Below are 13,225 nucleotides of genomic sequence, written 5' to 3' on the forward strand. Positions count from 1 at the left end.
AGAGAGGGAGCATCACATTCTCCTATAGAGAGGGAGCATCACATTCTCCTATAGAGCGGGAGCATCACATTGTTCAGGTGTTTTATACCTATTTTCTCATTGGAGAGTTGACAGGGAGCTCGGGAACCTATAAGGAGGGGGTCAAACACCTCCCCAAAAACCTATTTAGCAAAACAGAATTGGGTGAGATCAAACCTACCCCTATATCGGAATGTATCATTCAATGCCTTTATGGAATATGCAGCTAGGAAAAGAAGTTGCCGTAGATTTATTGAAAACAAATACACAAATCCCTGCACTGGATATTTCCACCTCTACCTTAACGCAGTAATACTGCATTGACTCTTTTTCCCCTTTCTTATTTCTATATGTAAAGCATCCCACAATGTATAATGTGTGGTGCTCCTGTTATCAGTGGTGTAACTTCAGTGTAAGGGGTCCCCGGGGCAGTTCACTTACCTGCCAGCCCTCATCCCGCTACATCATGACGTCACGTGGCGACGGATTGTCATGACCTGTGGGCAGGATATATAACAGGCTGTGGCGTAACTACCGCCCTTCGGGCCCCCTCAAGCTGGGCTCCCCCCGCGCGGTAGTTACACCACGTCCTATTATAAATCTGTAAAAATTCTGATTGTGTGCCAAACAAAATGGCCGCCTTTTAGTGTAAATTAGTGTTGTACCGAGTCCTGATGTTTGCCGGGTACCAGGTACTGGGTATATGAGCCAATATGCAGGCTGGGTACCGGGTACCCGGCTGGGTAGCATTGGCTTACCTGCAGCTGGTGGCGGAGAGTGAGGAAGACCGCTGTGGAGGGTGAGGAGGACCACGGCGACATCGTTGGAGGAGCAGCATCAGATGTCCTGGTGACGGTGACAACAGCAGAAGTCCTTGTTCAGCCGGCAGGAGCAGCGGAACACAGCACACAGCTGATGCTGTGTGACCAGAGCAGGAGCATTCCTATTGGACAGTCGGGGAGGAGCTGGCTGTCCAATAGGAACGCTCCTGCTCTGGTCACATGGTTCCCCGGCTCCCATCAGGATCAACTGTGTACTGTGTCCCGCTGCTCCCGCCAGCTGAACAAGCACTTCTGCTGCTGCCACCACCGCCACGTCTGATGCTGCTGCTCAAACGATGTCGCGTGGTCCTCCTCGCCATCCGCAGCGGCCTTCCTTACCCTCCGCTGCCGGGTCTTGGTAAATTCCAGGTAGCAGAAAAAGCACCGGGTACCGGGTAATTTCGAGGAACTCGGTACATCACTAGTTTAAATCAATCTTTCAGTCAGTGTGACTCAGCAGCTACAATGTATCCTGATATTACCAAGGAAACATTGACTATTGTTACAGTTTACAGCTCAAACTGCTGGGAACTGGTAAAAATGATCACAAACAGGAAAGTATTACAAAGATCTTGCTCTGCTGGGGAGGTGTGTTATAGAAATCAAAATATATTAAAAATAGCATTAAGAGTTGAATTGAAATAAAAACAGTCACTTATCTAATACTACAGTATGGATTTATTTAAAAAAAACATATAAGATTTCACGTTTCGCAGCTTTAACCCTTACACGCCAGTATTCCTTTTATGCCATTGCAGGCCAAACTCAATGCAATGTACCTATATTCTATTTTTTAGGTTGTGAAATGTATTATATATATTATTTGTTTTGCATGTATATAATATTTAAATATTATTTTCTCTATCATCTATCGATCCATTTGTTTAGGACTACATTTCCCAACAGCCCCTGCGTTGCCGGCTGGTTGTGATGACGTCACTGTGAGGCGCCAGCTCCGGCAGTGAGGTGAATTGCTGTGTAACGTTCAGCCGGAGACCGCAATCTCGAACCGAAACCGGAGAAGAGAAGAGACAAATCGGCACCGGAGCCAGAACACCGCGGTCATGGAGTATCTGGTTGGCATCCAGGGCGCGGACTTCGTGCTGGTTGCGGCGGATACGGTGTGTGCGAACAGTATTATCCAGATGAAGCACGGTAAGTAGGCCCGAAGGGGCGGGGCAAATACTAAGGGGGGAGATGGGGCAAATACTAAGGGGGGAGAGGGGGCACATACTAAGGGGGGAGAGGGGGCACATACTAAGGAGGGAGAGGGGGCACATACTAAGGGGGGAGAGGGGGCACATACTAAGGAGGGAGAGGGGGCAAATACTAAGGGGGGAGAGTGGGCAAATACTAAGGGGGGAGAGGGGGCAAATACTAAGGGGGAAAGGGGGCAAATACTAAGGGGGGAAAGGGGGCAAATACTAAGGGGGGAAAGGGGGCAAAAACTAAGGGGAGAGAGGGGGCAAATACTAACGGGGGGAGAGCGGCAAATACTAACGGAGACGGGGAAAATACTAAAGGGGGGAGAGGGGGAAAATACTAAAGGGGGGAGAGAGGGAGCAAATACTAACGGGGGAGAGGGGGAAAATACTAAAGGGGGGAAGAGAGGGAGCTAATGGGGAGAGGGTGCAAATACTAACAGGGTAAGTGAGCAAATACTAAAGGGGGATAGACAGGAAAAATGCTAACTGGGTAGAGAGGGGGCAAATATTGACTGAGGAAGCATGGGGGGCAGTATGCTAACGGGGTGGACAAGAATTGAGGAATGGGAAGAGGAACAAATAATGACAAGAGGGGCACATGTTCTATCATGGAGGTATGGGTACGTATTGAGATGCTAGTGGAAATACTAACAGAGTGGGGGCAATTACTGAGGTACATGGGCAAATGCTAACAAGTAGAAGCAAATATTGTAACACATGGGGGAGAGACAGGGTTAGTACTAAATGGGAGGGTGGAAATGCTGACTGAGGGGCAGATATTGAGCCGGGGGGGGGGGGGGGGGAGAGAATAAGTTACAATGAGGAGCAAATACTACTTTACTGGAGTTTAAATGCTGATGCCGATGGTCCCTACAGGTAAACTGTCCCAAATCTGCAAGTAGGGAGGGTGACATTACATTCAGAGTATAAACAAACAAGGGATGCCTTATCCAGGGGTAATGTCATCTACACCAATTTAGATAAGGTTGTAATTTGCTTAAAATAGAATATTTAAATATTTTTCATATATATATATATACATATATATATATATATATATATATATATATATATATTTATATATATATATATATATATATATATATATATATATACACACACAGTGTTCGACAAACCTATACATTTGCTCGCCCCGGGCGAGTGGATTTAACCCCCGGGCGAGTAAATATTGGCCCAAGCAGCACACGTTTGGTACTAGGTGGCGAGTAGATTTTTTTGTGTGGCGAGTAGATTTTTTGGTGATTTGTCAACCACTGTATATATATACATACATACATACATACATACATACATACCCAAACAGGGGGGCACAAAGGGTACTGGTATCCCGGGCCCCGTGAGTCAGGGCTGGGCCCCCTGCTCGGCCGGGTGCCAGTTAATTACATAAAAATTTTTTTTTGAAAAAACGAATAGACGATACCGTTCTGTGGCTAATGAAATGCTTTTATTTGTGCGAGCTTTCAAGATACACTGATCTCCTCTTCCGGCGATGTTACATTGAATAAAGCAAGAAAGGGTTTTACATAAAAACAGTGCATCTTGGAATGTTATCTTTGAGATTGAGATTGATATATATAATAATATATATATCAATCAATCTCAAACGCAAAATATGCTTTCTATTGTCTGATTTTGCTGCACTTAATGTATTTTAATTCCCTGTACTGTATTCTTTGTGAAACGCTGAGTACATTTTTGGCGCTATATAAATAAAGACATACAATACATAAAAGGCAGGGACCTCCTTCCTATTGTCTGTTTGTCTTAGAATATATGTACTCTTATCATACAACGTTATTGTCCTGCCTCCGATATTGTACAGCCCTTGTACGTTGGCGCTGTACAAATAAAAAATAATAAAGTGTCTTAAAGGCTATTAACCCTCTGTGTCAGCAAAAAGGTTAGTACAGGGGCACAAAGTGATGCATACTCAATTCTCGCTGCTTGTGCAGCAGTAAATCAGTTTATAAGACCAGCTGGGGTGTCAGTGCGAGCTACTTTTAAAGTGAAAGTGAAAGAGCCTGTAACGTGCGTTAGTTTCTGCAGATCTCTGACTCTGTCATGTCGCCTACATATACCAAAAGTCTGTGTATCTCTGGAGCTTTGAAACATTTGCCAGTACTTTCTGCTCCAGAAATTATTGTGCTCCTCATAAAATGATATATGCTGATTTTCCATAAACCATAACAAAAGCAAAACTCTTTCCACAATATAGCAAATACAAATATCACTTGTGAGAACATTCACGTCTCAAGATAGGTCTGCAGCCCTGCTTTTCCCCATTATCTCTAAGCATACAATGTTTCCACTGCAGCCATAGATTTGGGGTAATGACATGCAAATGAGCACTCAGTGTGTCACTTTTTGCTTCTTATCCATGTTAACTTGGACCCATATCATATGCCTGCTGTATTACACCGTTTCTTCAGCACAGCCTCGGTTAAAGAAGTGCATATATAGAAAATATATATACAGGCAGTACTCAGTTATCCAACGGAGTCCGTTCTGGAAGTAGCGTTGGATAGTGAAACCGTTGTAAAGTGAGTCCCATGTTAACCAGTGGCGGTGAGCGTTGGATAACGCATTCCGGCGTCGCAAAACGGCCCTTAGGGTTGCGTTGTAAAGCGTTGGATATGCCATTCGTTGTAAAGCGAAACATTGGATAGCGAGGACTACCTGTATTGTTAGTATGCCACTGAGAATTTACAGAAACCATCATTTTTTCCACTGTAGCAAGCATACCATTCTCATGCCATATTCAGAATTTACGCACGCACGTAGTAAATTAAATAAATTGTGTGTGTGCTATTAACCTGTGATGATTCGCTTGATCTTTAAATAATACACTTCCTTTCCCCCCCCCCCCTTCTTTCTCCCCGGGCTATGTCCAGATGCGGATAAAATGTTTAAGTTGAGCGAGAAGATCCTCCTGCTGTGCGTGGGTGAAGCTGGAGACACTGTACAATTTGCTGAGTACATTCAGAAGAACGTGCAGCTGTACAAGATGAGAAATGGTGCGTTACGATACCTTTTTACCCTGGAAAGAATCAACGGGCTTTGTACGAGTGCCTGCCGCTCTCCTGTCCCCACGATGCAGCCTTTTTTCAAATCCAAATCCCACTTCCCAAAATGTTGTTTCATGTTACAATATAGGAGGTGTCTTGGTGCATAACAGCACTGTTCAGTCTGAGTGAATGCGTAGGCCTACTAACATACATGGCCAGCAACGCATTGTAGGGTAATAACTAGTATTATGTTATTAGTGATGTCATATTTCTATATATCTATATCTCCAGCGACCTTTTTGGGTCAAATTAAGCACTTTCTGCTAACAGTCTTCTGGGTGTCAGTGACTGGTTTTGTCTTGAAGGACAAAAAGGTCATAACTTAAACTCACATAGTAGATGGGGGTCTGGGAAGGAATTCCTGCAATCGCTCAGAACAGCAGGATATATTTTCTTCTTTCTTTCCAATTTTCATCAGAAATCATGAAATAACATTGCTCTGCTTGGATTTTGAAGGTTTATTGCCCAAAAAGTAGATTTGTGTTAGGTTGTGACATGTTTTAGGTTAGGGGACCAAAATTAAATTGTGTACAGAACGTTGTAAACTTCACAGCTTTTTCCCTACAAGTGTACAGTGTGTAGAAAAAAAACCTTTTGAGTTTTGGAAAGCTCAGTACTATAATTTCCTCTCAAAGGTATCACAACCGTCATTTCTCCAGAGCCCATAAAGCTGTTGAAACTCCGTCTACAAAGCTTACGATGAAAGCATCAGTCAGTAACCAGTTTTCTTCTATGTTCAAACTCTCTTTTTGTTTTCTTCTGTAGGTTATGAATTATCTCCCACGGCAGCTGCAAACTTTACACGCAGAAATCTGGCCGACTATCTACGAAGTCGGGTGAGTGATCAGTGATGTCTAAACGGTTTGATGACCTTTTTTTTTAAACTGGCCAAGAGGGAGTCTGCAGTTATGTACAAGAGGGGAGCAAGCTGAGCTCTGTGATTACCTGTATACACTTCCAGTGCGGTATAACTGCAGGTATCTAGAAGATATAGGGCTTTTACATACAAACTCTCACCAGGTCTCTTATTTCACTCAAAATAGAGGAGTTCAATAAATGATTTATACAGGATCCTTTGTATGTGTGTTTAACCTTTTCGTTACCAGAGCTTTGGTAGTTCCTCTGGCAGTGAACAAGTTAAAGGAATGCTTGAGATTTGGAAAGTTGATGTTTATTGCAGCTTGTGTTAAGTAGATAAGTGTTTGAGTCACACAGTCCTTACCTTCACCTGTATGCATGGATATATCTTTGTATTTATCTACGGAGGGAGCAAAATGCATAGAGGACACAAGGATGATGGGGCAGTAATGCCTTTCAAGAGTTAAGTTACCATCACGTTATCCGTCCCTTGGGGAAATAAAGTAGGATTCATGAGTTCTTGCAGTGGGACAGTCGAAAATCCCATAGGATAAAGGGTTAGTAGCCACTGCGGAAGTGATGGAGACTGGTAAATGTGCAATATACTGTAATATGTTTAATGGTTCAGTCTTTTTCAAAATAGTTGGACGAGACTTGGAAGTTGTTTTAGCTGCCCATATCTGACGTGGTCTGTATAATTAAATTATGACTGGGATAGGTAAAACAAGATTAATAGTGTCCAGCCTTACAGTAACCGCTTTAAATAAAATGTTTCCTGTTGTTTAGACTAAGATTTAGCCCATTACATTCTCACTGGCATTAGTATACTTTGGTCCTAGTTGAGACTACTCCTTTGAGGTGTCTGTACCCTACTCTATTATAAAATGCACATTTTTGTCATAACCATTTTTAACAAGTCCTATTCCCCCTCTCTCATTCTTCAGAGATTTCTGCCTTTTTTTTCCTGTTGTGTTTAATCTGTATTTTTAAACTTGACAGCAGTTTCTTCATCCTGAAGTAATTATGCTGAATATTTTGGAGACTCTTATCATTTACCCCACAAACACTTTGGTTGTTGTTAAATTTTCCTTTCGTAGGACGGGTGTTTTTAGAAGGATACAACACCTCGTCCTACCTCCCCCCGCTCCTTCTCCCCCCCCCCCCCCTCTCTCTCTCGCCTGGATACAGTTTACAGTTGTCAGGACGGTCACATGACCCCTGGAACAGATGGTGCAGGTAAAGCTGTGAGTTTTAAGTATCCGGTCTCCCAAGCACTGAAATCCATTTGCGACATGCGTCGCAAACTAATATTGCTAACGAGGGTAATTGCACACGCTTTTGGCAAACACATTTAGCAGGATGTGACATGATGCCACGCTGCCTCTCGTCTCCTTCCTCCTGAGATCCTGCCTTTGTGCTCCTCTCTCTCTCCTCTGTGCCCAGACCTGCCCCACCTGCTCCAGATGGGTAGCACAGTGGGGAGGACACTGGCAGAGGCAGATGTGTTTGTTTTTCGGAGACACAGCTCCGTGTTGCTGCAGATGGTGATGCCTAGGAGGGAGCGGGGCGTGTGACACCATTGTCACAGGGCACGCAGAGCGTTCGCTGCGCCTGCTGTTAGCGCTCTGTTCCCTTCGTTTACGCAGCACAGAGCCTAGCCGAGCAAACCAGCTTACAGAGAAATTGTAGATACCTGTTTGGCCAGGAATTCTGCACATTTTCTTACGCCCTACTTAATCTATAGCCCTTTCCCAAAATGTTTAGGGCTATCCCTGTGGATATATATATATACATATAAAAAAAAATAATATATATATATATATATATATCTGTATTGACCTTCATTTTTTTAATATATATACAGTGGTGTGAAAAAGAAAGTACACCCTCTTTGAATTTCATGGTTATACATATCAGGACATAATAACAATCATCTGTTCCTTAGCAGGTCTAAAAATTAGGTAAATACAACCTCGGATGTACAACAACACATGACATATTACACTGTGTATTGATTTATTTAATAGAAATAAAGCCAAAATGGAGAAGCCATGTGGGAAAAACTAAGTACACCTTATGACTCAATAGCTTGTAGAACCACCTTTAGCAGCAATAACTTGAAGTAATTGTTTTCTGTATGACTTTATCAGTCTCTCGCATCATTGTGGAGGAATTTTGGCCCACTCTTTATAACGTTGCTTCAGTTCATTGAGGTTTGTGAGCATTTGTTTATGCACAGCTCTTAAGGTCCAGCCACAGCATTTCAATTGGGTTGAGGTCTGGACTTTGACTGGGTCATTGCAACACCTTGATTCTTTTCTTTTTCAGCTATTCTGTTGTAGATTTGCTGGTGTGCTTGGGATCATTGTCCTGTTGCATGACCCAATTTCAGCCACGCTTTAGCTGTCGGACAGATGGCCTCACATTTGACTCTAGAATACTTTGGTATATAGAGGAGTTCATGGTCGTCTCAATGACTGCAAGGTTCCCAAGTTCTGTGGCTGCAAAAACAAGCCCAAATCATCACCCCTCCACCACCGTGCTTGACAGTTGGTATGAGGTGTTTGTGCTGATATGCTGTGTTTGGTTTTCGCCAAACATGGCGCTGTGAATTATGGCCAGACATCTCCACTTTGGTCTCGTCTGTCCAAAGGACATTGTTCCAGAAGTCTTGTGGTTTGTTCATATGCAACTTTGCAAACCTAAGCTGTGCTGCCATGTTCTTTTTAGAGAGAAGAGGCTTTCTCCTGGCAACCCTTCCAAACAAACCATACTTGTTCAGTCCTTTTCTAATTGTAATGTCATCAACTTTAACATTTAACATGCTAACTGAAGCCTGTAGAGTCTGAGATGTAACTCTTGGGTATTTTGCAATTTCTCTGAGCACTGCACAGTCTGACCTTGGGTTGAATTTGCTGGGACGTCCACTCCTGGGAAGATTGGCAACTGTCTTAAATGTTTTCCACTTTTAAATAATCTTTCTCACTGTAGAATGATGGACTTTAAATTGTTTGGAAATGGCCTTATAACCCTTCCCAGATTGATGGGCAGCAACAATTGCTTCTCTAAGATCATTGCTGATGTCTTTCCTCCTTGGCATTGTGTTAACACACCTGAATACTCCAGACCAGCAAACTGCTAAAACTTCGGCTTTTATAGAGGTGGTCACACTTTGCTGATCAATTAATCAAGGGTATTTGATTAGTAGCACCTGTCTGCTACTTAGCATCTTAATTCCTATGGAAGCAGTAAGGGTGTACTTTTCACACATATTTTCACCATTTTGGCTTTATTTTTGTTAAATCATGACACGGTGTAATATGTCATGTGTTGTTCATCTGAGGTTGGATTTACCTAATTTTTAGACCTGTTAAGGAACAGATGATTGTTATTATGTCCTGATATGTAAAACCATAGAATTCAAAGAGGGTGTACTTTCTTTTTCACGTGTGTGTGTGTGTGTGTGTGTGTGTGTGTGTGTGTGTGTGTGTGTGTGTGTGTGTGTGTGTGTGTGTGTGTATTATGTGTGCTCATTTGCATGTCATTTCCCAGAATCCCTTGCTGCAGTGGAAGTGCTGTGTGCTGGGTGATAATAATGAAAGGCAGGGTTGCAGACCTGCCTAAGAGATGCAAATGAGCACACAGTAATATTTCCATTGTGTGTGTGTGTGTATATGTATGTATATGTGTATATATATATATATATATATATACATATACGTATACGTATACGTATACATATACATATACATATACATATACATATACATACACACATACACACAATGGAAATATAACTGTATGCTCATTTGCATGTCTTAGGCAGGTCTGCAACCCTGCCTTTCATCATTATCACACAGCACTTCCACTGCAGCAAGGGATTCTGGGAAATGACATGCAAATGAGCACACATATATATATAACGCGATCCGTTACAATGCGAATCCACTTATAACGCGATGCAAGCATGGCTCCCAATTTTCATACTTATGAATACTTTACAACACGATTATTGGTATCTTAAATACTTTATTGTACAATGCATACAATTGTACATTATTTCTAATGCGTTCTGCTTATAACGCGATGTGATTCTTTGGACCACAAGCACAGCATTATAAGGGGGTTGAGATGTATGTATATATATATATATTTGTATGTATATATATATATATATATATATATATATATATATATAGGTAACAGAGCAGATGGCACACAAATACAGATGAGGACAGGTGCTTAGTCCCATATGGATGAATACAATCAAAGGCTCCTTACCAGGCAGACCAGAGAATCCAGGGAATCCAAAGCAGGCACAGCAAGGAAGAGACAGCACACTTGTTAGCAAAAAGAATTGTATTAGTGAAGCAGGCACAAAACACCAACGTTTCGGTCCTAAAAACAGGACCTTTATCAAGGGAGTGCTTCAAGCACTCCCTTGATAAAGGTCCTGTTTTTAGGACCGAAACGTTGGTGTTTTGTGCCTGCTTCACTAATACAATTCTTTTTGCTAACAAGTGTGCTGTCTCTTCCTTGCTGTGCCTGCTTTGGATTCCCTGGATTCTCTGGTCTGCCTGGTAAGGAGCCTTTGATTATATATATATATATATATATATATATATAAACACAATAGCAAGAATATTCAGGGCACTCAAAGGGAAAAAGTAAAAGGAAAAAACTTACCTGATCAGTCGTGGTGGTCACAGTGTGGCCAGGATCACCATCCAGTAACAAATAATAGATACCCAATATCAAAGAATCTGGAGCACTCACAAATTCAAAAAATACAATTTAATGAAGTAACACAGGCATCAGGGGGTAATCACAGAAAAAAGAAGCAACGTTTCGGACCTTACGGTCCTTTCTCAAGCTCCCCCATATATATGTCAGTACAGTAAAATATATATTACTGTATTGCCCTCCATCTGCTGTTCCATGGGTCCACTACTCGAAGTGAAGAAGAACTTTTCCACGTTTCCTCTGATATTCCCACACTCCGCATTCAGAGCATCACCTCTTGTTCTAGTATTCCCTGATTTTGGCCAAGACCATGTTCATACTATATGGAGGGTTTTTCATGAAACTGTGATAGTGCTGATGGGGGCACTCCCCCACAGAAACGCCAGTAGACTGCAATAGGAGTTTTTATAGTGCCCCAATAAGCACTATCGCAGTCACTATTATCAAATACACCTTCTGTTCTTTTATAATGTGCATTATTTCTGTGCCATTCTATACACCTACTATTGTATGCCTTAGTTGTTTTTTTTTTTATGTGTAGTTCAAATAAGAGCTAGCGGGCAGCTGAAACACGTGTGTATGTGTGTGTACTAAGTGTATCCATACAGTCAAACTGATGTGTGTTTTATAAGAAGGAATTATGTATGCACTATTTTATCTAGTTATGTTTGCATATCTTCTAGGCGAGTCGGTGCCTAATGCATTCAGAATCTGTCGCTCTGTCTTTGTGTGTCGCTCTGTCTTTGTGTGTGTCGCTCTGTCTTTGTGTGTGTCGCTCTGTCTTTGTTTGTGTCGCTCTGTCTTTGTGTGTGTCGCTCTGTCTTTGTGTGTGTCGCTCTGTCTTTGTGTGTCACTCTCCGTCTCTCTCATGGCAGTTGTTTGTCTTTTACCAGTGCTGACACAGTTCTAGAAACGCAGGTGCAAATTCCCAAGCCCCTCTCAGTCTCACTGGGGGATCCGACTTGAGACAGCGTTGTTATCTCACTCCTAGAGAGCACAGACGTGCTATGCAGTAAAGCACCTGCTGAGAGCAAAGGACTGTGGGCTAGCTGCTTCAGCAGGAAGAACTTGAGAATGGAAGCTGCTCGGAAGCACAGGGAATGTATGGGAGAGTTCTTCTTTTCATACCACATATCTGTCCCTATCAGGATGTAGATACGTTCACAGTCTCGGCCTCTGTCCCTCCAGACACAGATCCAGGCATTTAAAGAAGAAATATTCAGAGATCAGTCTTGTAAGGGTGGGAGAGAGGATACTGGACTTGATGGACCATTAGGTTTGACCCAGTATTGGCAGTTCTTATTCTTTTATAATGATAAAAAAAAATGAAGTGACAAGGATTGTTAATTTGCGTTATGACTCTTGCATTATACCAGGGTTTAGGGGGCTTGCCACTATTTTAGGACAATAAGCATCCAGACCTGGCCAGACGCTTTTTTTAATGTTGTGTGTCCCTTCCACTGTGTGCTGTCCATGCTCTGCAGGATGCTTCCTGTTCATTCCCCCTCTCCTTCCCCACCTCTTCTTCTCTCCCTCCATTGCTGTGACTTTGCCTTCCGCCAGATGTCTCACCGCTGCCTGTCGCCGCCCCTCCACTGTCACCAAACGACTTGTTTCAGTGTCTCTTTTCACCACCGCTCCCCCGGAGCTGAGAACTTGGCGGAATTTCATGCTCTGCTTAATCAGGACAGATTAATTTGAATAGTGGGGGGAGGAGCCTCAGGGAGAAACAATGAGATCCCAGGGGCTCAATAACTTTAGATTGTAAGCTCTTCTGAGCAGGGAGCGTGTACATACCATAAAATAGTCATCTTTAAGATAAGTAAGCAAAGCACAGATCATTATCTTGTTGCTTTTCTAGCAGACAAAGTGTAAGACACAAAATAGAAACATTGAAAAGCAATGGGAAAATGTTACTTACAAAAGTGATATGAATCTTTCCAAGTAAATTAATTGCATTAATAAGTTGTAAATGAAAAGTAATGTAAAAATTTCTGGTCCAAGTAAATGTAATGCTATCAAACATATAGCCAAAAAGAGTAAGTAAGGATTGTAAAAAAAAAAAAAAAAAAAAACCTGAGAATCATTTGGCTACTATAGAGACAGTAGAAGAACGAACAATATATGTACCGGTATGTATAAGAAATAATGACGTAGAGATACTCTGCATCCTTATAGCATGCACCACACTCGGGCAGAAGAGAAAATTAACTGAATGGATTTAGGAAATAGGATTTTAAATCCACAGATCAAGTAGAGAGAGACATTTCACCAGCAAGTAGAGAACATAAACAGAGAAGAGGAGACCCTGTGATAAAAACAAACACTGGTCTTTGAAGTGGGGGGAGGGGAGTGGATGAGACTCAAACGTTACTTGTATAGTTGAGATATAAGAATAAAGGGGGGGTTCAAATAACTTTCGGGCTGTATGCGTTCAGCAGCAATATTAAAGTTACCCCCTTCATTGCGTTGCTTCCCCTCTCAGTCATGAAGG

General features: G+C 42.2%; 1 protein-coding gene across 2 annotated transcripts in view; it reads left to right on the forward strand.

Moving 5' to 3' along the window:
- Nucleotides 1–1,758: 1,758 nt before the first annotated feature.
- The window catches only part of PSMB2 (proteasome 20S subunit beta 2), a 40,733-nt gene continuing 29,266 nt past the window's right edge, over nucleotides 1,759–13,225 (forward strand). For both annotated transcript variants that reach the window (XM_075604577.1, XM_075604575.1), the window contains exons 1-3: nucleotides 1,759–1,994; nucleotides 4,957–5,079; nucleotides 5,896–5,966. In XM_075604577.1, the coding sequence (XP_075460692.1) occupies nucleotides 1,904–1,994; nucleotides 4,957–5,079; nucleotides 5,896–5,966 (285 nt within the window). In that variant the 5' untranslated portion in view covers nucleotides 1,759–1,903. The remainder of the gene's footprint in view (nucleotides 1,995–4,956; nucleotides 5,080–5,895; nucleotides 5,967–13,225) is intronic.

Source organism: Ascaphus truei, chromosome 6, assembly GCF_040206685.1.
Source record: "Ascaphus truei isolate aAscTru1 chromosome 6, aAscTru1.hap1, whole genome shotgun sequence".
NCBI lineage: Eukaryota > Metazoa > Chordata > Amphibia > Anura > Ascaphidae > Ascaphus > Ascaphus truei.